This window comes from Mustela putorius, unplaced genomic scaffold, assembly GCF_011764305.1.
Source record: "Mustela putorius furo isolate JIRA1106 unplaced genomic scaffold, ASM1176430v1.1 tig00000127_pilon_pilon_pilon, whole genome shotgun sequence".
NCBI lineage: Eukaryota > Metazoa > Chordata > Mammalia > Carnivora > Mustelidae > Mustela > Mustela putorius.
The window spans coordinates 16,634,954-16,658,823 of record NW_025421288.1 but is presented as its reverse complement, the minus strand read 5'-3'; the positions used below and the strand labels follow the sequence as shown (position 1 = coordinate 16,658,823).

Here is a 23,870-nt window from a genome sequence, read left to right as displayed (position 1 = left end):
CTACCGACTTGGAAGAACTTAACGGAAGAGAGTGTGTGTGTGTGTGTGTGTGTGTGTGACTCACTGAAACGTCACTTGGAGGCGCGCGTCAAAACCGCGGGATGATCCCCACAGGTGGGTCTGAGCCCCCGCGGCCGGGCAGGCCCGCCACCGCCACCGCCACGCCACCGCCACCGCCACCGCACAGCAGATGTGGTCTCCTGCTGCCGCGGGTGCCAGGGCCACAAGGGCATTTCTGGAAACCCACAGAAGCTTCCAGAACACAGGTGACAGTTCCTCAGGCACCACTCCTGGTCAACGGGGGGAGGCAGGTCCTGTTTCCAGGGCCAGCCGAGCCTGACCCCCCAGGCGCCGGGCCCAGTGACCCTCTGCCCTCTGCCCCTCAGAGCAGGCAGGGGGAAGCAAGGCCGGCCTCGGCTCCGAGCGGTCAGGGTACTCGGGGTGGAACCTCGTGCTGGAGCAGAGCGGAAGAGAGCCGGGGCCGCGTCACTGGACAGACGGGACAGGAGGGGCCCCGGGCCTGGGGCAGCACCTGCCCGGCGCTCGGGCCTCCGTGGGGTGAACGCTGTGGCCCGGCCTCACCGCGGCCCCGCGCAGTCAGGAGAGATGAAACTGGGGCCCACCCACCTCCTGGACATCTGGGAAGCTGGAGCTGGGGTCACCCGTCCCGGGGGGGGCAGGGAGGTCACCTTTATTGACAGACACGTTATGTACACGTGTGTTACCACACACGTCACACCTGTGGGAAAGACCAGGCGCACGCGATCCAGGGGATAAAAACAGCACCGAGAGAAGGCGCCATGGGCCCGGGGCCTGCGTCCACCAGCCGCTGCCCCGGCCTCCCTCTGGACTTCTGGGTGGCGGGAGCTCATTTCTGAGGGCACAGGTCACTTAGAGTCTGTTAACAACTTGACCAGCAAGTGTTTTCACCTTCTCCTCAACGTCCCCTGAGGTCCCCAACCCCCGGCAGCTCCGTGGAACCAAGGCGGGAGGACCCGGGGACCCTCACACGGTGACTTTCTCCATCACGCTGTCAGTGACGTGGACTTCGTCCGCCTGGACAGTGACGGCTGCCGACTGACCACACAGGTGCTGGTGGTCCTTCCAGTCCTAAAAGGAGAGCACAGCCCCCGTTACCATGAGCGACCACCTCACGGCGCAGCGGGGCAGGGCCTGGGGCGGGGGCCACCCCCGCCACGCGCAGCCTCTGCTCACGAGGCCGACCGCCGGGACGGGCCTGAAACACGCCGAGACCCAGAAGCACGTCTACACTCCGGCCCCTCCTGCCTTTCGGAGAGGCGCACAAAAGAAATGCTCGTGTGTACAAGGAAATTTTTATACCTGATACTGTTGCCCACGGTTTTATTTGCAATCCCAAAGTAAGGAAAGCTGGAGCCAGCCACGAGTCCGCAGAACGGTTTGGTGGCACTGGCTCGTGGGAAGACGGGACAGAGGCTGCCACCAGCCTCTTTGTGGGCAGAAAGAGAGCTGAGCTCCGGCGAGGCTGGAGCCATGTGCAGGCCGTGTGGAGCCGCCTCTCGGCCTGGATGGGCTTCTGCAGGAGGCTTGGCGGCCAGGGCCAGCGAGGGCGTTAGTCAAAACAGACAGACGTAACCCTAGACGAGGTTAGCGTTTGATTAGAAAGTGACAGGACACGAGTGACTGTAAACACGCTCAGGGGAAACACACGCACCCGCACGCCAACAGGTGGCTTCTAGGCCGGCAGGACTCCTGCCGTCTTCGTGCTGTCCTACGTTCTCCAAACTCCCTACAGTAAGTGCGCCCTATTTTTACAATAAAATAGTAACGTTTAAAAGCATTGTATAAGGGGCCTGGGTGGCTCAATCATTAAGCATCTCCCTATGGCTCAGGTCATGATCCCAGGATCCTGGGATGGAGCCCCGTGTTGGGGGGGGGGGTCGCTGCACGGCAGGAAGCCTGTTTCTCCCTCTGCCTGCTGCTCCCCCTGCTTGTGCTCTCTCGTTGTCTCTCTCTGTCAAATAAAGAAAATCTTTTTTTTTTTTTTAAGATTTTATTTACTTATTTGACAGACAGAGATCACAAGCAGGCAGAGGCAGGGAGAGAGAGGAGGAAGCAGGCTCCCCGCTGAGCAGAGAGCCCGACGCGGGACTCGACCCCAGGACCCTGGGATCATGACCTGAGCTAAAGGCAGAGACTTAACCCACTGAGCCACCCAGGCGCCCCAATAAGAAAAATCTTTAATAAAATAAAATAAAATCGTTATATCAAAAAAATGGAAGTCTAACTTGGAATTACCTAAAATAAACTCTGTAAATCCTCACAGTATGTGAGCCCTCCAGGCTGGCGTCAGGTCCGCCGCATCTGAGCCCTACACGACAGTTAACTCAACCTGCGTCGTGGCGGCATGTGGGACAGCGGGAATCATACGTGTTTTAAGAGGAAACAGGAAACTGGCAAGAGTTCTAAGACTCAATGCCCACAGCACGATCTCCGCTAAAGAGCTCTGCCCTGCAGACGACACCGGTGAGAAAGTGAGCGGACAAGTCCCAGGCCGGGAGGAAACGTGTGGAGTCCGGAGTCTGAGGAAGGACTGTGTCCAGGTGTACAGAGCCCTCCGCGCACAGGGGGAAAATAGTTGAACAAATGTTTCCTCCAAAAAGACGCACCAATGCCCACCGAGCGCGGGAAAGGACGCATGGCCTCCCAGCAGCTGGGGAGGGTTCTCAGCGTCCCCAGTTACGGGCAGAGTGCGGATTAACCGCGCTGGCACACCGCCGGACCCGGCCAACACGACCACGGTCTGCCGCACGGCACCCAGTGTGGGAAGGCAGTTGGGAACTGTCTCAGCAAAGCTAAACTCAAACTTCCAGACGACCCAGCACGCCTGCACCACTGTGTCCAGCTGGGCGTGCGGACACGTGCACACCCGAGAAGGCACACCACACGGGGCAGGAACTGGCGACGACACATGCCACTGGCGCAGGAGCCGAGACGTGCGCACCTCACAGCAGACGGGCCAGGCAACCACACAGAGCTGAGAAGCCAGAGGCTCTGGGCACTGAGCTGCCCGCAGAAGGCAACTCTATGCAGACTAGAGCCGGGGGGTGGCCACGGGGTCTTCCAGGGTGGCGGGAGGTTCTGAAGGGCACGTGCATTTTGAACAATCCCTCAGTTACAGCTGAAAAGGGGCGGTTCTGTGGTGTGGCCGTCACCTGTCCACGAAGGTGCACCCCGCATGTGGGCACGGGACACAGGAAGGACGCAGTCTGAGGGCTGGAATCCACAAGGGTCCCACCCAGGGCCACCCAGCAGCACCAACCCCCATCACCCGTTCTCAGGGCACAGAGAACTGGTGGCGGCCCTTCTGGCGGGACCGCGCGGGTCCTGAAGTCGGCATCTCCAGCCGACTACGAGGGGCTCGGGTTCCCGGCTCTCCCTCATACCCCGTCCAGAGTTCATTTTGGGTCCAACATGAGACATACAGTTTTCAAAATACATTTTCTACCAACTTGCAGAAATAGCACGTCTTCGTCCACACAACACACAGGAAAGGTGGCCCATGGAGCAAGGGAATCGGTCAACAAGCCTGCGCCTTGGAAGGCCTCCCAGTTCACAGACGGAGGCCCCAGACCCTAGTTTACATCCAGACAAAACCTGGTCTGAAAGAATCCCACCAAGAAATAAACCCACAGACCCTCCTGCCCAGGCCCCCGTTCAGGGTGGATGGCGGAGACCAGCCTAGAGCGCTGCGCCCTCCCGGCCCCCCCGGTCAGGTCTCCTGCTCAGTCCTGGGCACAGGCTCCTGCCCCATGGTGGCCGGTGAACCCTGCCTCCATCTCCTCAGTGCAGAGCCTGCTGACAACCACTGCAGGGAAACGCAGATGGACGGACAGACGGGAGGCAGGTCCTGCTCCCACAGACGCAGCTACAGGCCACCAAGGCCTTAGCAGCAACACGCCCTGGTGCCCCGTTGGGGGCGACGGGCAGGTCTCTGGGCCCCGCAGGATGGGAGAACCCGCCCTTTCCTACCTGGGCCGCAGCCTCTGCCTTGTGAAGGCCTCAGGCTCCCGCAGACCCAGCGCTCACCCCCCCATCATCTTCACCCCCTCCCGACCAGCATCGCTACCCGGGCCACAGACTCACTGGGGGCCAAGGAGAGCTTCGGAAAGCCACCAAGTGGCAAGTGCCCTGGCTGGGGACAGCGATGTCAGCATGCACATGTCCACCTCGTAAAGGCAGCAGGACGGCGGCCCTAACGGCTCCATTTGCTCGTCCACACAACACGATGCCTTCTCGGCTCTGCCGCCGAGAGGGAATCACACCCGCGGTCGCCGTGCAGCTCAGCTCCCTGCTGAGTCCGCAGGAAGAGCTGCCAACACCGGCTCGCACAGCCGCGACTCCAGAAATGCCCGTGAGCCCCAGAAGCAGAGAGGCGGGCAGAGCCACCTGCCAGGACCCACACCCAAGGGCCCGGGGCTGGGAAGTGTGGACCGTGGCAGCCTCAGGGCAGGGGTCCCCCAAGGCCTGGCCACAGTACTTGCCACAGTGGCTTTCACGGAGCCCACAGACCCTGGGTAAACAGGCTAGCCAGGGCGGGCGGGGGCTGGGCCTCCTGGAAGGGGCCGGCAGCGTCTCTGAGCGGGGACCGGTGGGGGCGGGGCGGCGAACACGCACCTTGCGCTGGCAGAAGGTGGAGCAGTAGTTCACTTTGTGGCAGCCGGTGCACTCGCTCAGGGCCTCCCGGCCGCAGTTGACACAGGACTGCTGCAAGATGGACACAGGCCGGTCAGTGTCCTGCCCGTCCGCCCTCACACGTGTCCTCACCCCCAGGGACGCCCAGACGCATGTCCCCGTCACGCCCACAGCCAGCTCCTTCTCTCTACCCAAGAGGGTCTACGCGCCTCGCCCACGGCAGACGCGGACACGCCAACAAGCTGCGTTTTCCGGAGCCCGAGGCACTTCATTGGCGCCAAGAAAGCAAAGGACGCCAGCCTGGAGCAACTAGCTTCACCGCCGAAGGCCGACGGCCCTCAGTCGTGGCTGACGCCGCCCGCGCCTGCGAACCCCCGGACTGCGCCGGAGTGGCCGGGAGCACATTGGGACCCCACCCCGCCACCCCATCCCCAGCCTGTGCCACCCCACCAGCCCGCCGGTCTCTATGTTGGTGGAGACACGCGCTCTGCGCGCTCTTCCCCGAACCCCGTAAATGGAGCTTTGCCTTTGAACTAAGTGAGGACTTCACGCAGGTAAGTGACCTGTCCCTGGCTGATCGCAGTGGCGCGGCCCGTGCAGGGGCCATCAAGCCCTGGGCTCCCCGCCAACGCCCCGGCATGGAGACAGGTGCGAGGCACAGGCCGGGACACCGGGTCTGCAGAGGCCAGAGAGCACAAGAGTGTCCCGGCGACACTGACAGCCAGCGAGGGCCTGTGCGCGTGCGGCGGTGGGTCAGGGTGTGGGAAGTGCCCATGTGGGGCAGACGCGCCTGCTGGTCCCCGGGGCCCGGCTTGGCGTGGGTGAGGGGCCGCAGCCGGCCGGCCGCAGGGCTCCGTTCTGAACGTCCGCTTCCTTCCTCACAAGCCGTCGTGTTCTCCATGTCTAACGTTCTTCTGCTCGTAAAACGCCCCGGGGAGCCCGGCTCGCTCCTGGAAGTAGGAGCAATAGCAGGCGCCCAAGCGGTTCAGTTTGCCACCTGCCTCTGCTTTATAAGACAAACACGCAAAGGGAAGAAAGAAAAGACCGTCTAGAGCCACTACGGAAATTTCTCCAGAAGAGCAAGGGCTTCCCAGAGTTCACGGCCCGCCAAGTGGACGCAGAGGTGCGGCTGGGCGGGAGGCCCTCCCAGGTAGGGGCTCGGTGGGAGCGCGCGCCCGGGAGAGGCTTCACGCTGCAGGAGCGGGGGGGCTCCGAGTCCCCCCGCGTCTCTCCCCGCAGGGAGCACGTGCTCTCCCAGGTTCGCGCTCCAACCGCCCAGAGGTGCCCACAGGAAGCAGAGCCTCGGAACGGAATCGAAAGGTCACAACAAACACCCGGCCGGGGACGGACGCCTCCAGCGCGTGGGAACGCCCCGCATCTCCACCTGCCCCACGCGGGGTAAGTATTTAACAGAAATCACACTGCGGCTGGCACCAGAGTCTGCCGCTTCAGCTGCCCGTACAGAGACAGACGGACAGGGACGGAAACACCGACCGGTCTGTACACGCAGGTTGTGAGCACGCCCGACTCCGTCCCTCCGCCAAGGGGCCCAGAAGCTACGACGCCCCAGTGGCGACGAGCACACCGGCCCCCGCAACTCGGTTCCCCAGACCGTCGTCCAGCGAGGGAACCGGGGCTCCCGGAGGAGGGGCTGGTTCCAGGCCTGGGGAAGGAGAGGCCAAGCTAGGTCTGGGGGTCGTCCGGCGCCAGAAAGTGCACCGGTGGGAGGACGCCAGAGGGACCCAGGAGCCGAGCCAGAGCGCCCAGCGGGCAGAGGAAGGAGCAGGTGGGGCACAGCCAGACAGGAAGCACACGGCCACGAGCCAGCCTGATGCGAACAAACAAAACGCATATCTAACGCACAAGAATTCCAAACACCCGGATGCCGCGCCCAGCCCTGCCGTGCCCTGCCGGGCGCAGGAAAAACCCCTGAGCCTCCTGCTGCCTGTGGCCTGCCCCCCAGGTGCCCAAGCCGAGCCTTGGGGTCTTGGGTCCTTCAGGGTTAGATCAGGGCCAGAGGGTGGGCCTGTGAGGGATGAGTGCCCCGGAGAGAGCAGAGAGCGCTCCGTGCCCCAAGGGGAGCCCACGATGAGCACGTGGGGTCCGCAGCCTGGAAGAGGCCCTCGGGGACCCGAGCCCACAAGCCGGCGGGCGCCCCGACTCGACCCCGGCCCAGGGGACTGTCTGGGCCCCAGGTACCCGCGCAATCCCTCCACTGGGCACTTCTGTGCCGTGCCGCGCTTGGGTCTTCAAACTGAGGATGACCAGCACGAGGCTGAGGCCTGGCGAAGGGCCGCTGGTGGCCAGGCAGGGCCATCAGCCAGGAGCACCACGGCCGGCCCCAGCCGGGGCTCAGGACCCAGAGGCCATGGGCCGGCTTCTGCTGGACACCATGGCCCTGACAGGGAAGGGTCTGCTCTTCTGCCCCGTGGGATCGCTGCTGAGCTAATTACACACGCGGGCGCAAACCACGCAGGAAGAAAACTGCGAACGTGGGACGCGTCTCACCCCGGCCCAGTCTGCTTTTCTCCTTCGCAATCGTGGACGAAGCGTCCGGCGGGCGGTCCGAGGCCTGCCGCCCTGGACAGCGACAGCCGCGTTCTTGCTCAGGGAGCCCCCGAGGCAGGGTTCCCGGCGTCTTCCTGAACCCTACGGCCCTCACTGCTCGAGTCCTGACCCTGACCCCCCGATACTCCTGGGGACATACTTCGGGACAGGCTGCACCACGATCTTTCCAGTCAAGCAGCCAGCAGCGTGTGCTTTTCCAACCCCGAACGTGTCCCCACACCGCAGTCACACCGAGGACGCCCCGCGATGGCACGGAAGCGTGTGTTCTCCGTGGGCGGGAGCCGCAGGGAGGGAGATCTGCTTTCACACTGGCCCATGTCCAACCCTCCTGTCACGGCGAGTCCCGCCACAGAGACACTTCGCGGTCTCCACACGAAGAGCCCAGACGGCCCGTGGACCCACGCGGCTGTCCGGCCGCCTCACGGGCCTCTGTCCCCATGCTGGGGGCTGCTTCTCGCGGTGGGACACCTGCTCTGGGCCTCCCCCCTCCCACCGGCTTGCGGGGGGCCCTTCCTGCCCTTCCGAACCCCGCCAGGCCCCAGAAGGTCCCTGACAGCAGGCTCTCCATGGGGGCCGCGAGGTCCCTTCACTTCACAAGACCAGAGCATGCAGGCGTGGCCACCACAGGGCCACAGAGCTCAGACCTGTCATTCCCCCATGAGCATAACTGGGCTCTGCAAGCGCACGTGACATCACCAGGCCACCCACATTTAAGAATGACATGTCCTGGGACGCCTGGGTGGCTCAGTGGATTAAGCCTCTGCCTTCGGCTCAGGTCATGATCTCAGGGTCCTGGGATCGAGCCCCGCGTCGGGCTCTCTGCTCAGGCAGTCTGCCTGCCTACTTGAGATCTCTGTCAAATAGTTGAATAAAATCTTAAAAAAAAAAAAAAAATGACACGTCCTGTCCAGGGCTCAAGAGAAGACACGGACCTGTCACAGGTCCAGCTGATTCCACCGCGGGACGCCGACGGGACGGACGTGCTCAGCGGGGAAGACGCGCCCGGAAGCGGCCCTTTCCCAGAAAGGCTATGTTCTCCCACCTGTGGATTTTTGAGAATAAAAGCATTTTGTGTCTGTTTCTTTCTTAAAAATACATAAAATTACCAATAAAATCCAGAGCCCCACCTTGGGGTGGGGGTAACCTTCCCAATCCAGCCACAGGCAAGAGACTGGCCCCTGTGTCACACACTTTTCCCAACAGGAGTTCGGCTTTTGGACCGTGAGTGTGAACGGAGAACGTGTGTGCTCTTGCACAGGAGAAAGCGGACATGCCGGCGGCCCCAGTGCTGAGCTCCACGCCGCTGAGTGTGGCCGCAGCCCGGCAGACGGGCACCCCCACCCACTGTGTCTCCATGTGCTTTCATGTCCGACCTACTCGTCACTGGAGAATTCTGACCAAGGGGTCACCTACAAATTCTATTCTGTGAGAGAAAAGCCCACGTGAATGAGTGTGGACAAATCTAAAACCACAACTCCCTCCCCGGCTCCTCTCCTCGCCAGCTCGAAGCGGAGATTTCTGTGCGGCCGGTGCCACCTGGACCTGTCTGACAGGAGCTGCACTCACGGGGAGGCGGTCCCGGTGCCCCCGGCTGGCGGGGGGGGCGCACAGAGCACAGGGTGTCCCCAGACGCTAGTCTCCGCAGCACGGAACCAGGCTGCGCCAGCCACCAGGGATGGGCCCGCAGCTCAGTGACCGTTCGGAGTAGGAACACCAATGTCTGTTTTCCCGTCTATGCTTCTGCGGAGTCTGAATTAGCAAAATGCAGACACTTCTTCCTTTTCAGTCCCTAGACGCTGCCCGGGCGGCGGTGCAGGGACGTCCTCTCCTTCCCAGAAGGAGGCTGCTGGACAGACAGAAGGAGCAGTCGAGGAGCTGGCAGCCGCCCCGTGTGCAGCCTGGGCCACGGGACGCCAGGCAGGAGGCTTTCCTTCCCAGCTCACATTCCTTCCTCACCCTTAATTCTTTTTTTTTTAATTTTTACTTCTTTAAAGATCTTATTTATTTGAGACACAGACAATGACAGAGATAGTGAGAGTGAGGGCAGGCAGGGGAAGCAGGAGAAGTACACTCCCGGCTGAGCAGGGAGCCCAATGTGGGGCTCGATCCCAGGACCCCGAGATCATGACATCAGCCAGACGCAGACACTCAACCGACTGAGCCACCCAGGCGCCCCTTTCCCCTCCCTTTAAATGATCCTTTTAACTCTGGGGGAAGATCCCAGCAACACCCACTCAGCCCCTGGGGGTACGTGCAGCCATCACAGGGGACCCAATGCACAGCTGTCACTTTTACCTTTTACAATCACATTGACTTCCCGGGGCTTGAACTCACAACCTCGAGACCAAGACCTGAGCTGAGATCAAGAGTCAGATGCCTAACTGACCAAACCAGCCAAGAGCCCCTAAGAGTACTTTTTCTAATCAAACACAAATACCGATTTTAAGATGGGCAGAGGCCTGCAGAGAGACGGCCCCGGCGCAGACAGCGCGTGGTCCAGTGGCTGGCTGTCATTGTGTCCCCGAGGGGAAGCACAGCACAGGGAGACACCCGCTCCCACCCACTGGGCCGCCTGAGCCTCACTGTCTGCATGACATCAGCCCCGCCGCCAGACTTCGGGAGGAAAGGGGGCACGGTGCCCGCGCCACACCACGAGGCACGCCATGCGCCAACCAATGCCAGGGCAGAGGCGCGGGATCAGTGGGGCCGTGAGCACCCACAGCCGGCAACCAGACCGCTGACCACGGGAGAGCCGTCTCAGGAAGCGGCCAAGCAGCACCACAGAGCCTCTCACTGACACGGGATTCTGTCTGAGACCAACATCAGGAAGAAATCTAGAAACTTCTCAAACATTTGAGAACCTACCAGTCATTATCTTTAGGTAAAGAGATTAAAATTTTTTTTCTGCTTTTCTCTTTTTTTACAGAATTCATCATGGATTATGTATTACTTTAAAATTATAGTTTTTCAAAAAATATTTTAAATTTATCTGCTTCTTCGAGGGAGCAACATTTTTCTTCCTTGGAAAAAAACCCTACATTAAGCTCCCAAGATGGAGAGGAGAAGGGAGTTGGGGGAAGTCGGAGGGGGAGAGGCACCACGCGAGACTGTGGACTCTGAGGAACGAACAGGATTTTGGAGGGGCGGGGGCGGGGGACTGGGAGGGCCTGGTGGTGGTATTAAGGAGGCAGGTACTGCCTGGAGCACTGGTGTGGTGCATAAACAATGAATTCTGGGACACTGAAAAGAAATTTAAAAAAAATTAAGAGGGGCGCCTGGGTGGCTCAGTGGGTTAAGCCGCTGCCTTCGGCTCAGGTCATGATCTCAGGGTCCTGGGATCGAGCCCCGCATCGGGCTCTCTGCTCAGCGGGGAGCCTGCTTCCCCCTCTCTCTCTGCCTGCCTCTCTGTCTACTTGTGATCTCTCTCTGTCAAATAAATAAATAAAACCTTAAAAAAAAAAAAATTAAGAACCCAGAGGCGCCTGGGTGGCTTAGCCGGTTACGTGTCCGCCTTCAGCTCAGGTCATGGTCTCAGGGTCCTGGGATCGAGCCCTCGGCAGCTCTCTACTCAGCGGGGGACCTGCTTCTCCCTCTGCGCTGTCCCTTCCCCTGCTTGTGTGTGTGACAGACAGACAGACAGACAGATGAAACCTTTACAGAAACCACCACCATCGCCTGCTGGCGTGTTTCCAGCCTCTGCTCCGTTCTGTGTGACCCAACGGACCGCACTCCGCGGCACACAGACCGCCCCGCGGGCGCACGCCTGCGTCCTCGTGCCACGGTGGGGGGGGAGACAGGCCCCCCGCAACGGAAAGGCCGTGCGAGAAAAGCCAAAGGGGCTGAGCCTTCTCTGTGCTGCAGCGACCAGCTGCCGTGAGAAAGCGCTCTGTCCCGAGGCCCACGAACCCTGAGTCACGCTTGGGATCTTATTTCTGAAGAACACGATGGAAGCTTTAAGGGAAACGCCCACAACGGTGCCCAAGGGGCCAAGGAGGCGGTCTCCGCAGGGCACCGAGATGCAGACAAGGGACTAGGACCGGAAAGGGGGTAGAAACGGGAAAGCCACACGCCTGCCCACCAGCTGCCTCCAAGACAGCCCAGAGGAGGCCTCTGCAAACCGCACAGAGCCGACGGTCTGAAAGTACACACGACATCTGTCTGTGACAGATGAGGGTCCAAAACCAAGTAGCACGGGCCAGTGCAGAGCGGCTCTCCCTCTCGAAATACACCAACCCCATTTACAAGAACAGAAACACCCGAGCACGGAAAGCGGTCAGCGTCCTCTGAGAAAAGCCTCGTATGTGAACGATTCTCTGGTCCTGCTCTTCCAGAAAGGTGGGGAACGTAAGCCACCGTAGACAGCGCACAGAGGGCCCCCAGGCCAGCAGAAGGCGCAGGCCGATCAGCCACAGACCGGGCCTTCTGCTCAGCCTGACATTACCTCTTTCCGCTCGGTCTCTGCCTGGACGCGGGCCTGGGCCACGGCCGCTTCTCGGTAGGAGCTGGCCTGCTTGGCCTGCTCGAACAGCGTCTTCAGCTGCTGCGCCGTACTGAGCAAGGAGTTGACCATCTCTTCCAGGTACAGCCAGCTCCGCGGCTCCGACATTTCCAGCCCGGTGACCGCCGTGGGAGACGCGGCTTTGGTGGGGGCGGACGGTGGAACTGCCAAGGCCGGCAGCGAGGTTAGCACTGGGTCAGACGGAGAGCGAAATGGAACAGGATGTCAACACGCTTCCTTCCTAGGTTTCGACGTGGAGCGACGCCAACATGGGTCCTTCCACGTTCGGCAACACTGAGCACGCCTTGCCGTCCCCCGTCCCCGTGCCGCAGGGACCGCGCACCCCCGCAGGCAGGTGACGCGAGGGCACCGCCTCCCTTGGCAGGTCCCCGCAGTGGCTCAGGCCCCCCGTGGGCCGCCACGTGGGCTGAGCTTGAACAGACACGCAGCCACAGACACGGGCCGCGGAGGGGACTTCGCCAGCCCCCGCTGGAGTGCCTCAACCGGAAAAACCCAGACAAAACCCACTTCGCCTCCAAAGTGCACCTTCATGAGCAACTTGGGGCTCCCAGCCTGCAAGCCGGGCTCTCGGACCCACCTATTTTGGGATGAGATGTCGGCAACGCAGCTTCTGGAAACGGCGCAATCTGACAGCTGTCCTGGTAACCTGGGTAGTGGGGCTCCGGGTGGCCGACTCTGCAGGAGGGCTGCACCCCTGCCTCTTGCACTGTCGGGACAGAGGGGACCCGCTGGCCTGCTGACCTGACTACGGCCGCACCAGCGCCCGGCTCAGTCGGGGCGGCGGAGATGCTGGAAGCGGGGTACCCCGGGCCATGCCGAGCCCCAGCTGCGTCTCTCCGGCTTCTGGCCATCGCTCCCGCAGCCCCTACCGGTGCTCCCAGGGGCTCGAGCTGCGCAGCGGGCCGACAGCAGCCGTGGGCGGACCAGAGCGCTTTCTGTGACACTGGTGGGACCCATGCCCGCAGGCCTGCCTGGTGCCCCCCCCCCGCACCCACCCATCCCAGGCCTCGGCTCCAGGCTGCCCCCACCATGCCCCAGGTCAACAGAGGTGACGGGTCCCCGCGGGGCAGGTGCTGAGGACAACTCACCCGTGGCTCCCGCGAAGACATCGCCCTGGGCCGGGCTCTCTGAGATGACTGCGGTAGCCTCCACAGTGGACGCCCGGTCAAAGGTCAGCGCGCCCGAGGTAGTGATCTGTCCTGAGGGGGTCACGGTGACTGGAAAAGCACAAGTACCTTTCACCACCGGCTCACCCACGGGGCAGGCCCTAGACGCCTCTGCAAAGGCAGGAAGAGACCGGGGACCCCAGGCGCCGGGGAGGGGACTGGGGCCGAGGCACGGGGGGCAGGCTCTCCATGACAACCCACTCGCATCCCGACTGGCCACAGAGGCAGGAAGGGCCTCAGTGGGAACAAGGCACAAAGCATCGCCCCCCCAAAGGCTGCTCCCCGTGGCCTGACTCTGCCCGACTCTGCCCGGCCACCGTGTGTCCACAGCTTCTGCGGGTGCCTGGCACCGGCCCGACGCGCAGCCCCCCAGGACGGCCCTGCCCCACGCCCTCGGTCCCTGCCACCCCGCCTGGGCCACAAACGCAGACTTTCCCCGTCCTCTAGGCTGTTCACGGGCCGCGGGCACTGAAACCTAAGGAGAGCCTTCGCTGGGAAGATTCGCCTCATGAGGAAATACGTGCGCGTGTGTGCAGAGGGGTCTGTGGAGACCAAGGAGCCCCCGAGGGGACCCTGCCCTGAACATCAAGGCAAGCCCCAGGGGTCAGAGGTCGGGGGCGGCGTGGCCCCGCCCGCTCCCACTCACAGGCGGCGGCCGCTGCGGCAGGGAGCAGTGCGATGTTTTTGGGGGGCTCCTTCTTCACGGGGGTTGCAGGCAGCTCACTCTCCTTCTTGCGCCTTTTGTAGGGGACGAAGAGCCTGACCGGGCCGCTCTGTGGGGAGAGGGGTTAATGAGGGGGAGGACAGCGCCGCCCCCAGCCCCACTGCTGACGCAGCCACCAGCTCGGCTGCCCCCTGCGCTGGGGGCAGGGCAAGACTCATCACGGCCGGGGACCAAGGACCGACCTCCTTCAGACCCCAGGTTCCTTACCGGGACGGAAGAACACGGGACTCACACTGTTTGAACAGAAGAATCACCAACACACGGGGTTTTAGGGTTAGGTGAGCGCAAAGAGCCAAAGCAAACCGCGACCGAGTTACGGAGACAGGAGAGCCCCTGCCCCAGCCGGAGGATCTCAGCGGGGAGGAGGCGGCCTTGTGGTCGCCAAGCACAGGGGAGACAACAAACCAGCTGCCACAGAAGCGGCAGTGACCAACACGGACCAGATCCCCGGGGCCAGGGCGGGGGGGATGACTGCAGACCCCAAGGGCCACACCTTCTTGCTGGACGGCGCAGTGCCCAGGGGCGTGAGACCTTCAGGAGCGGACGCAGGCCCACCGCCGTGAACCCCGCCCCTCGGGCTTTCACCTGGGTCTTCTGGCTTTCAATTCTAGAATCTCCACTGGAGCTTTCTTGTAATTCCCCACTCGTTAGAGACACAGCCCGCCCCGCCCCCGCTCTGCACAGGGCACACGTGAAGGCCGGACCCCCAGCCGCTGTTTCTGAAGTGCGGCCACGGGGATCAGGGCTGTACGTGCACCACCCCCGCGGCCAGGGGGCCTCGCCGGTTAGAAACCAGTGCAGGGGTGAAGCCCCCCACCCCCCGCCGGTCTGTGGTGCTCTGCAGCGGCCACTGGAGCGACTGAGACATGGGCCATGGGTTCTCCAGATGCGTCCCTCGGTTCTGTGAACACCGACGGTACCGCGGCCTCCGTCCCAGCGACATCTCAGCCAAGTCCGCCGCACCTTTTCTTCTGTGTGGCTCGCACTCGCTGCTTGTGTGTCTTACAACTTTTTGTTGAAAACTGGATGTTTTAGGAGCTGTACTCTAGCGACACCGAGACCGACCCCTTCTTTGCGGGGCCTCCTGCTGCTGCCCATGGGCTTGGGGACCAGGCTATGCCCCGGCGGAGTCACACAGGGGAGTCCCCCGGTGGGGGAGTCCCATCCGGCAGAGTTTCTGTGAGGGGCGGGGAGTCACCCCTGCAGAGTCTCACAGTGGAGTCACACTGGGGAGGGGGGGTCACACCCCCAGAGGTGCTCCGCGGCTTCCGCTGGCAGCACCAGTGCCCCCAAACGCCCGGGGCATAAACTGCCCCACCGTCGGACCCCAACTGCAGGAGGGCTCCTTTACGGGGAATTTTCAAGACAAATCTTTGGGGTCTGATCTCATCCCAGGACTCCTCTGACTGGTTCTCCGGTCAGCCTGCTGCTCTCGTGCTCTGCCGGCCTCCTCCGCGGGGCCCATGTCCACACGGCCCTGCTCCGGAGGCAGGGGCAGGAAGGGTCGCCACGTCGGCTTTAGCAGCAGGGCACTGGGCAGGGGCAGAGCTTCTGGTCCCGGCCTGCCTCCCGTGGCATGGACCCCCATGCTAGGAGCAAGCTGGGGGACACTGGGGCACGGTATCCCTGCCTGGACACTCCTGGGGGAGCCTCTGCCCTCTGGGAGAGGCTGGGTGCAGGAAGAGAACCCCGATCTCCCGGTCATGCTTGCCCAGAATTTAGTTTCTGCAACTCAGAGCCAGGACTGGGCCCGGGAAATGCTGCTGTCCTCCCGGTCCCGGTCGCAGTGCCGAGGGGACAGGGACTGGGGCTCCCTGCACACAGCGCTGTAGGGAAGCGGGAATGAGGTGTGCGGGGCTCTTCAGGCTACTGTCCCTGAAGGGGAAGCCGAAGTGTTAGCATTTACAAGTTCCAGTCACCAAGTTTTAGTTTACAGATCGTGCCTTTGGTTTCCACCCGAGAAACCCCAGGCCGTGAAGCTCTCCCGTTTTCTTCCACACACGTTAGGTTTGTGTTTTGGATAAATCCGGATCCGTGCTGTTTTGGAGGCACTTGCACATAAAGCACTGGGGTGAGGCCAAGGCGTGTCCCCAGCGCACGGCGTCCAGCTGTGCCCGCAGCACATGCGGGGGCACACGGAGCCTCTGGCGTCGCCGAACGGTACGTCTTCGCGACAGCCACTGTGGGACAGGGCCTACCCGGCCTGTGCTGGGCGCCGCCAGCTTCAGTCGCCGTCTCAGAACTGCGTCGGCCATCCTACGCCCTGTGCCTTTCCAGATGCGCTTTCAAGTCAGCTCGTCTGAAGCGCCAGGGCCCCGCGGAGATTGTGGTGGGAAGCGCGGGAACCTACAGAGCACTGAGGGGAGCCGGCACTTGCCTCGCTGTCCACCCCACGGCCCTGGCGCACTGTCCCGGCTCTCCCCGGGGTCTTCTTGACGGCGTTTTCTAGGTTTTTCATACACGGATCCGGTACACGTTCTCAGATTCACGTCATTTCAACATCGCGGAGTAACCGCAGACAATTCTACCAAGTGGCCCGAACTTCCGAACGAAGCGAATTTCCTCCCACCGCTTTCCCCTACAAGAGTCCCCGGAATCTCACCACTAGCTTCTCCAGGCGAACTGCAAATTCATTTAATTTTCACAAAAGTATCCCCTTGTTGATTCCACCAGAATCACATCTAGTCTATACAGGACCTAGACAATTCTAGAATACTTAGTTTTCCACCCAAGGGGGTGATGTCTCTTCAATTAAACGTTCTTTCATATCTTCTAATAATGAAGCAGATGAGTAATCAAAATAAAGTCAGGAAATCTCATCAAGCAGCTATTAAAACCTGAAAATATTTTAAAACAGAACCCAACACTAAGGAAGACTAAACACTGGGGTATTCAGGCGAGTCAGTACCACGCTTTAGAAAGCCGTACAGCAACATCCACTAAAATCAATGAAAAACAATTATCCTTTCCGAACCTGTTAAGGATTCGGGATAAAAAAATACTTCAAAAGATAATAAAGCTCCTTTAAAATAATTTCAACATAGTAGTTTTAAGACATGACATTAAAAAATGTAGAACATAAAGCAGCACACGTACACGTCTCATAACCACAGAAGCAAAGCGTGCGTCTGGTTTGGGGTGAAGATGGTGACGTCACAGGCGCTTTCTACTGTTTGGACAAGTCCCCTTCCGTGTGCTTTGACCACTGTGTGGGGCCGGCCTCGTGTACCACCCGAGGCATCAGAGTAACATCTGAGAAGCTGAATTTGGGTGAGACACTGCCAACAACCCCTCGCTAGGCTGCGGGGCGCGAGGGACCCAAGGACACACGGCCAGATAGCTGGACAGGACAGGCACGCAAGCAGGGAGCTGAGGGTCGGAAGCGCCTGTGAGCAGACAGAGCCGCTGAGCGAGCCTGGTGACTGGTCACTTCCTGGCGACTCACCAAGGTCATGTCGTCACAGCACGCGGCGCAGGTGCAAGACGCAGCATGAGGGTTTAGGATCCCGTCCTGAAATTCAGAGAGCCCCGGCGGTGCGTGAGAAAGTCGGCCTTCCGCGCAAACCACCAGCGCTAGAGAGGGGCAGCCAGCTCTGCCGCCAGTCTGCCACTCGTGGGTTAAAGCCCTGTCACTTCCAGAAACTGCTCTCCCCCACACGTCTATGCAAGGCCATTACCAAGGGCAGGATCCACTGTTTCCTCTCCAGGAGGTGAAAAGATTCTATGGGCATTCTTCCCTTCTTTCTAAGATTTTATCCATTTGTTTGTCAAGACAGGGAGAGAGAGCACAGCAAGGGGAGGGGCAGAGGGAGGAGGAGGCTATCAGCTGAGCAGCGAGCCCGATGCGGAACCCAAGCCAGGACCCTGAGGCCAGGACCTGAGCCGAAGGCGGCTGCCCAGCGGACTGAGCCTCCCAGGCGACCCCGGCCATCACTTCTTGACCAGCGCCCAAAGTGCTCCGCTGCGAGGAGCAGTCAGAGGCCTGTCCTCACATGACGAATACACGGAGACAGAGGGAAGCTGGGCTTCCAAAGAGGGCCTGGGCCTCGGCCGGACTGGCCACGTCGTGTCATGCTCCTGCCCAAACCGTCACCGCCCTGCGTGAAGCCCCGGCAAGACGAGCCTGGGTGCCTGGTCCAGGGCCACACGTCCCAGGGGCAGAGGACCCATGGCCTGACCTCACGCCTGCATTCTGTGCTCCCCACGGGGCGCGGTGGCCCAGGGAAGCACCCTTCGCCACACACCCCCTCCCCGGCCCAGTCCCGGGAGCCCCCCGCCGCCCCGCCGGCGCCCTCGGCCCTCCGTCAGACGCAGCACCTGAATGAGGCACTGCAGCGGCCGGCCTGCGTAGCGGATGCTCCTCTTCCAGTCTTTACTGCTGGCTCTCCCCGCCATGGCCTCAAACTCGGTGGGACTGTACCAGTTCTCCCCCTGCTTAATGCAGCGGCCCCGGCCCCCTGAAGCGACAGCCGGGCCGGCAGAGTGAAGGCGCGGCCCGCCCGCAGCACCCCGGCTCTGCTTGCCCGTCTCCCGCCCGGCGCCCGCTGAGCCGCTCCCACACCAGAGCCCCTGCCCAGGCCTACACGACCGCGCCCCTCCGCGGAATCCCCCACAAACCCCCGCCTGCTCTCTCTCGGCGCACCGCCCCCCCGCGCACCACAACCCGCCACGGTCTCACGCGGAGCTCATGGCATCTGCCGCGCTCCCAGAATGGGGGAGAGTCCCCATCGCCCATGGGTCCCCATCCTGACCCGGGAACTTAGGAAGCTCATTCCAGTCCTGCCTCTCCCCTGGCTTTCCCTCGGCCACTATGTCCTCTCCACGTGCCCCCACCACGCCCCAAACCTGTCGTGGCCTCAGCTCTAGTGCCCAGGGCCGCGAGCCTGGCCTGCCCCGCTGGGCCCGCGCTGGGCAGGGGCGGCCGGGGGTAAGGGTGTGCCCGCAGCCCAGCCCCACGCCGCCTCACCTGAGCCCAGCCGACTCTTGAACAACGTGCCGCTGATGTTCCGGCACCGCACGGGCAGCTCGCTGTCATACACTGACGGGTCCCAGTTGTACTTGGTGCCTCCTCTTTCCTGGCCGGGAGCTGCAGGACTTGGAGGACACTGAGGGCCTTGGGCAAAGGAAGCATTTGGAAAGTAAGAGAGGCGGGGCGCACCCAGCCTACCTGGAAAGGCACGAGCACCGCCTGGGCTCCGACGGCGGGTTCTCCCGCTCCCACCCGGACGCAGCAGCACGGCCCCTTCCACCCTGGGCAGCCCCTTCTCAGCCTGGAAAAGCCCACGTCCTCGACTCAAACAGCATTTCTATTCCAAGTTTACCACACGACTAAGCCAGTCCCAGCGCACTCGGGTGTGTTCTGCCCCGGGAGGCCTGGAGTGGGGACGGGCAGCACCTGGGGTGAGCGGAGCGGCGGGCCCCTTCAGCCCGGCCGTCTCCACGATGCTCCCGTCTGTGTGCACGACGATCAGCGTGGCCTTCTCGGTGTTCAGGCTGTCCCCGATCTGCAGCGCCGTCCTGCCAGACTGGAGACAGAACATCCCTGAGTCGTCTCAGACGACCGCTACAGGGCCTGGCCCCTGGTCCTTGCCAACCGCCACAACAAGGGCACCTCACTGGACTTCAGGTGCTCCGAATTCCCGAAACACAGGGCCAAGCACAAGAAGGGCCGTGCTCTACCTGGGAGGCCCAGTGCAAACACTCACCTCCACCTGCCCAAGGGAAAGAAGGAGCACGTCCCATAAAGGAAAAAAGGCCCCTCCCGTCTGCCTGAGCAGCCCGCACGCTCACAGGTCTCTAGGGAGGGTCCCGAGAAACCAAGCACAGTCACAGCCGGGGTCTGGCACGGGACTCCCTTCTCACACCCGTGCCCAAGCACAGCTCTGCCGATGGCCACTGCACACCAGGACCTCCCCTGCCGCACTGCTCACACCTGGCCACCGTGGCCAGGGGCTACAATGACAGCATCTGCTTCCTCTGGGTCAGCCTGGCCTCGTCCTTCAAGCTGCCCTGCTCCCCAGGCGAGCCAGGTGCCCCCTCCTGTCCCTGCTGTCCCTAGGCCCCCGCCTCACAGGGCTCCGGCAAACGAACTCTCAAGGCTTTGCCCAGACCGCCCTGGGGTGGGCGCCACTCACTCCAAGCCGCCGGTTCAAAGCCAGCACCTGGGCTGCTCTGATGCTTCCTGGTGAGAACAGAAACCACAAAGGCAAGTGAAAAAGACCTTCCCTTGGGGCGTCTGGGTGGCTCAGTGGGTTAAAGCCTCTGTCTTCAGCTCAGGTCATGATCTCAGGGTCCTGGGATCGAGCCCCGCATCAGGCTCTCTGCTCCACAGGGAGCCTGCTCCCCCTCCCACCTCTCTGCCTACTTGGGATCTCTGTCTGTCAAATAGATAAATAAAATCTTTAAAAAGAAAAAGACCTTCCCTTACATCTGAAAACCCAATCAGGGAAGGTGAGTAGCAGCTCCCGCCCAGGCACACACACCTGCGCCACACCAAGGGCCTGGGCTTATACACCTGGAGGGTCGCTGTCTTGCTTAAGCACGTGCACACGGCTCGTGCAGGATCACTGAAGACGTGCAACCCTCTGCTCCGCGGTCAGCTACGCATCACAGAACCGTTTTCCTCACTGAGGCCAACGACAGTACAGAGATATTGGGCGGGCTCCCTTTCGGTTTCCAGCAGGATCACACGGAGTCCACAGGGTCTCCAGTCCTCGGAGCCTGCTGCGAGCACCACACCCAGGATGGTCCTCCCTAGCTCCCTGACCCTCTGGCTCCAGGCTCTTCTACCAAGGCTAGAAAGGAACCGTAACTAAGGGACGCCTGGGTGGCTCAGTGGGTTGAGCCGCTGCCTTCGGCTCAGGTCATGGTCTCAGCGTCCTAGGATCGAGTCCTGCATCGGGCTCAGGAGGGAGCCTGCTTCTCTCTCCGCCTCTCTGCCCGCTTGCGTTCTCTCTCTCTCTTCCTCTCTCACAAATAAATACATTAATTAAAAAAAAAGAAAGAAAGAAACCGTAACTAAGAGCTGTGGCAAAGCTCCAGAAGAGTCCCACATGGTGTGGTCTTCGGGCAAGACCCGGGAGACCGGAGCACAGCCTGAGGGCAGGGCGCAGCCACAAGCCTCCAGGCAGCCAGGGAACCCAGAGCAGGCCTCTGGGAGAGCCAGCCTCAGGGAAGACGCGCTCTGGGGTCTGGGGAACAGTGCTCGCAGGGCCGCTTACCAGAACGTGTCCCGACAGGGAGGCAGCATTCGCCACGGACGTGGTGAAGACGTTGTCTGCGGAGGCACCCACGTTGGCCACGGTCACCGTGGTCACCTCTGCAACACAGGGGCCTGACTCAGCACGTCATCAGAGCCGGGGGCCTCCCAACTGGACCCCAAAACAGCATCTCCCCATCAGGTATCTGCGTTTCCAACCAAGGGACTCGACATTTGTACACTAAGTGCAACACTTCTAGGCCACAGCCTAGGTGACCCGGGTCTCCAGAAGAGAGGAGAGGCTCTCCCAGCATCAGAGCCTTTCATCCGCAGAGAAAACCACCCCGCCGCGCTCCCACTGAGCTGCCCCCGGGCTTCGTGCTCCCTTCTAGGAGAAAACCACACACCACGGCTCCACACGTGCTGAGGTCATCCCGTGACCAGACAGCTGCCCTGTCACCAACACACAGTTCCCCCTCGTCCCCGCCCCCCTCTCCAGGTCAGCACAGGGCAGGTTCAGGCCCCTTCACTGTCCTCCTCCTCCACCTCCCCCTCTCCAGGCCCCTGCCCGCTGCAGAGGCTCTCCCGCTCGGGGGCTGGGTCCCACCACGCTTCTGGGCAGCCTCTGGCATGTGGGAAACACCCACAAACACGGGCTGGAAGAGTCCTGCACACTCCATCAAGCCGGCGCCCCCCAAACCACGCTGGAACACCTGTCCCCCGTCTGCACCCTGCCCTAGACCACACCGCAGGAGGGCCGAGGGGATCCCCGCCTGAACACACCGGACTCGGCCAAGCAGCTGTCTGCCCGGAGGAGGCGGCCTCACATCCCGCTGGGTTGTTTCCACCTGGAAACATCGTGACCTCAGGAACTTAGAAAAGCACTAATGGTTTCATGTATGTAAAAACACAGTAAAATTTTGCAGGAAAAACAACTCATTTCTCTGAGGCTGCGATGAACGGTATCCCATTTCTTTTCTGCATCCACAAAAAGTACACGCAAAAATCACAAAAAAAAAAGAAAAGAAAGAAAGAAAAAAGAAAAGCTTCATGGTCCCAAGTCCCAATATTAAACCAATTTAGTGACAAGACAAAGACTCTAACAGCCACAAAGCCTTCACCCCTCGTTCGGGAGGACCCCGAGCAGACCACACCCAGAGCCGCGGCACGGGGGCAAGCAGGACGTGGCCTGCACCTGAGGGCAGGTGAACACCTGGAGTGACCAGGACCACCAGGACCGAGGCGGCTGCCGTCCAGTCCCCGAAGCCAGGAGGCTCCGTAGGGGAAAGTGCCTGATAATGTGTGAAGGCAACACCATGGGGCTCTGCCAGGGTTCCCACTCACAGCTCTGAGTCCCCAAGGCCTCCAGGGCCACCGGGGAGCTCCCAGTTAAGCGGGGTCCAACCCCTGGGAAAGTCTCTGCCATCTCTGGGTTGGCAGAATGAGGAGACAGACAGTGACAGACCAGGACGGCCATCTGAGGAGTCAAAGGATGCTGCGCCCGCAGGTCACAGGGCTCCCCAGCTGGGTGAGCACTGTCTTGCTCCCCAGCTCTCAGATCAACCCTGAGCTGGCCCTTAGGATTCCAGGTGACCGGACACAGGCACCCCCAGGCTTGTCTGGGGCAGGAGCCAGGTCGGATCCCCACTCCCCTAACCCCCAGCCCCCAGGGTCACCAGCGCCAGAGAGAGACAGAGCAGAGGTCCGGCAGGGGGAGAGGCAGGTGCGGGGAAGGTTCTGGAAAGAGCACAGGATGCTTCACAGGGGAGTGGCGCGGGCACACGGGAAAGAGGTGTGGGAGGCAGTTTCGGGGAAGAGTGCGGGGTGGGCGGGCTGGGCCGGCGACGCGGGCGGCATGCGGCAACGTCAAGGCGCACGAGGTAGGTGTGAGGCATGCAGGGGGCACGTGGTCGGGGGAGCAGAGGCCGGCGGGGCGCGCACAGCGGGTGAGTGCAGGGCAGGTGCGCGCACAGCGGGTGAGTGCAGGGCAGGTGCGCGCACAGCGGGTGAGTGCAGGGCAGGTGCGCGCACAGCGGGTGAGTGCAGGGCAGGTGCGCGCACAGCGGGTGTGTGCAGGGCAGGTGCGCGGGGCGGGTGCGCAGGTGCGCGGGGCAGGTGCGCGGGAACCGCGGGCGGCGGCACTTGCCTGCGAAGGCGGCGGCCGCGGCGGCCTCGTCGGGGCCCGGGAGGGCCTCGGCGCCCATGTCCATGTGCCCGGGCTCGGCGGCCATCACCGCCACGGCCGTCACCCGCCGCGTCTCGCGCTCTGCCTCCGAGTCCCCGTCCTCCTCCGAATCCTCGTCCCTGCTGAGCACCGGCTCCTCCGCCTCGCCTCCCGCTGCGGCCGCGGCCGCCGCCGCCACAGCGGCCGCGGCCGCCACCGCCGCCGCCTCGGCCAGGCCCAGCTGCTTGGCGGCCGAGTCCGAGTCCTCCATCCGGACTCCACCGAGCCGGCCCGAAGGCGTCGGCCGGGGCCGCCCGAAGGCCGGGACGGGGCCCGAAGCGCGCCGCGCGAGCAGGGCCGCCCGAGCCGAGCCGAGGCCGCCCGAAGCGGCCAGCCGAGCCGAGCCTGCCCGAAGCCGCCCGCCCCGCCGAGCCGAGGCCGCCCGAACAGGGGCCGAACCGGCACGAAGCGGCCCAGTCGAGCCCTGCCGACGGCCAAGAGTCCGGAACCGAGGAGGGCCGAAGCGGCCCGAAGCGCGGAGCCGAGTCTGTCCGAATTGGCCCGAGGCGGCACGAGGACTTCCGAGCGGCTCTGCGCTACCCTCACTCGGCGCCTAGGAGGCCTGCGCCACCCGCCGTGCCCCGCAACGGGGTCGCCGACTGCGGGGCCGAATCTCGCCGGCCTCCGACGCAGCGCGCCCAGAGAACCTTTCGCCGTAGGCTCCGCTCGCCCCCGCCGCGAGTGGGAGCCGAGTCCGTCCGAGGCGGAGCCGAACGGAGCCGAACCCTGCCGAGCCCGGATACGCCCGAGCCTCGGCTCTCCGCCTCCTCCAGTACGAAAGTGCCCGAGCGCTGCCG

The 23,870-nt window shown here is 62.5% G+C and overlaps 1 protein-coding gene across 4 annotated transcripts; it reads right to left on the bottom strand.

Annotated features, from left to right (window-relative positions):
• Positions 1-653: 653 nt before the first annotated feature.
• Positions 654-23,855, bottom strand: DEAF1 (DEAF1 transcription factor). Of its 4 annotated transcripts, XR_001177549.2 has the most exons (13): positions 22,996-23,855; positions 20,872-20,969; positions 19,047-19,176; positions 18,618-18,764; positions 17,969-18,108; positions 17,097-17,162; positions 13,574-13,700; positions 12,850-12,978; positions 12,339-12,467; positions 11,684-11,931; positions 4,657-4,746; positions 1,342-1,616; positions 654-1,110 (listed from the first exon to the last, which is right to left on the bottom strand). XR_001177549.2 is itself a non-coding variant. In XM_045066985.1 (12 exons), the coding sequence occupies exons 1-12, from the start codon at positions 23,282-23,284 to the stop codon at positions 1,006-1,008; spliced, it is 1,695 nt and encodes a 564-aa protein (XP_044922920.1). In that variant the 5' UTR covers positions 23,285-23,855; the 3' UTR covers positions 654-1,005. The 4 variants fall into 4 exon arrangements, 3 of the variants coding, with proteins under 3 accessions (XP_044922920.1, XP_004781150.2, XP_044922923.1); XM_045066985.1 differs by lacking the exon at positions 1,342-1,616 and having other exon boundaries at positions 4,657-4,743; XM_004781093.3 differs by lacking the exon at positions 1,342-1,616 and having other exon boundaries at positions 22,996-23,854.
• Positions 23,856-23,870: the final 15 nt, after the last annotated feature.

Excerpts from the sequence above, each read along its gene's own strand:
- DEAF1 (XM_004781093.3), bottom strand. The coding sequence starts at position 23,284 with ATGGAGGACTCGGACTCGGCCGCCAAGCAGCTGGGCCTGGCCGAGGCG. Across the intron at positions 18,765-19,046 it reads CGCCGCTCCGCTCACCCCAG|GCCCTCAGTGTCCTCCAAGT; the intron begins GTGCTGCCCGTC and ends CCTTTGCCCAAG. Across the intron at positions 12,979-13,573 it reads TGCCGCAGCGGCCGCCGCCT|TCACCGTGACCCCCTCAGGA; the intron begins GTGAGTGGGAGC and ends GTGCTTTTCCAG.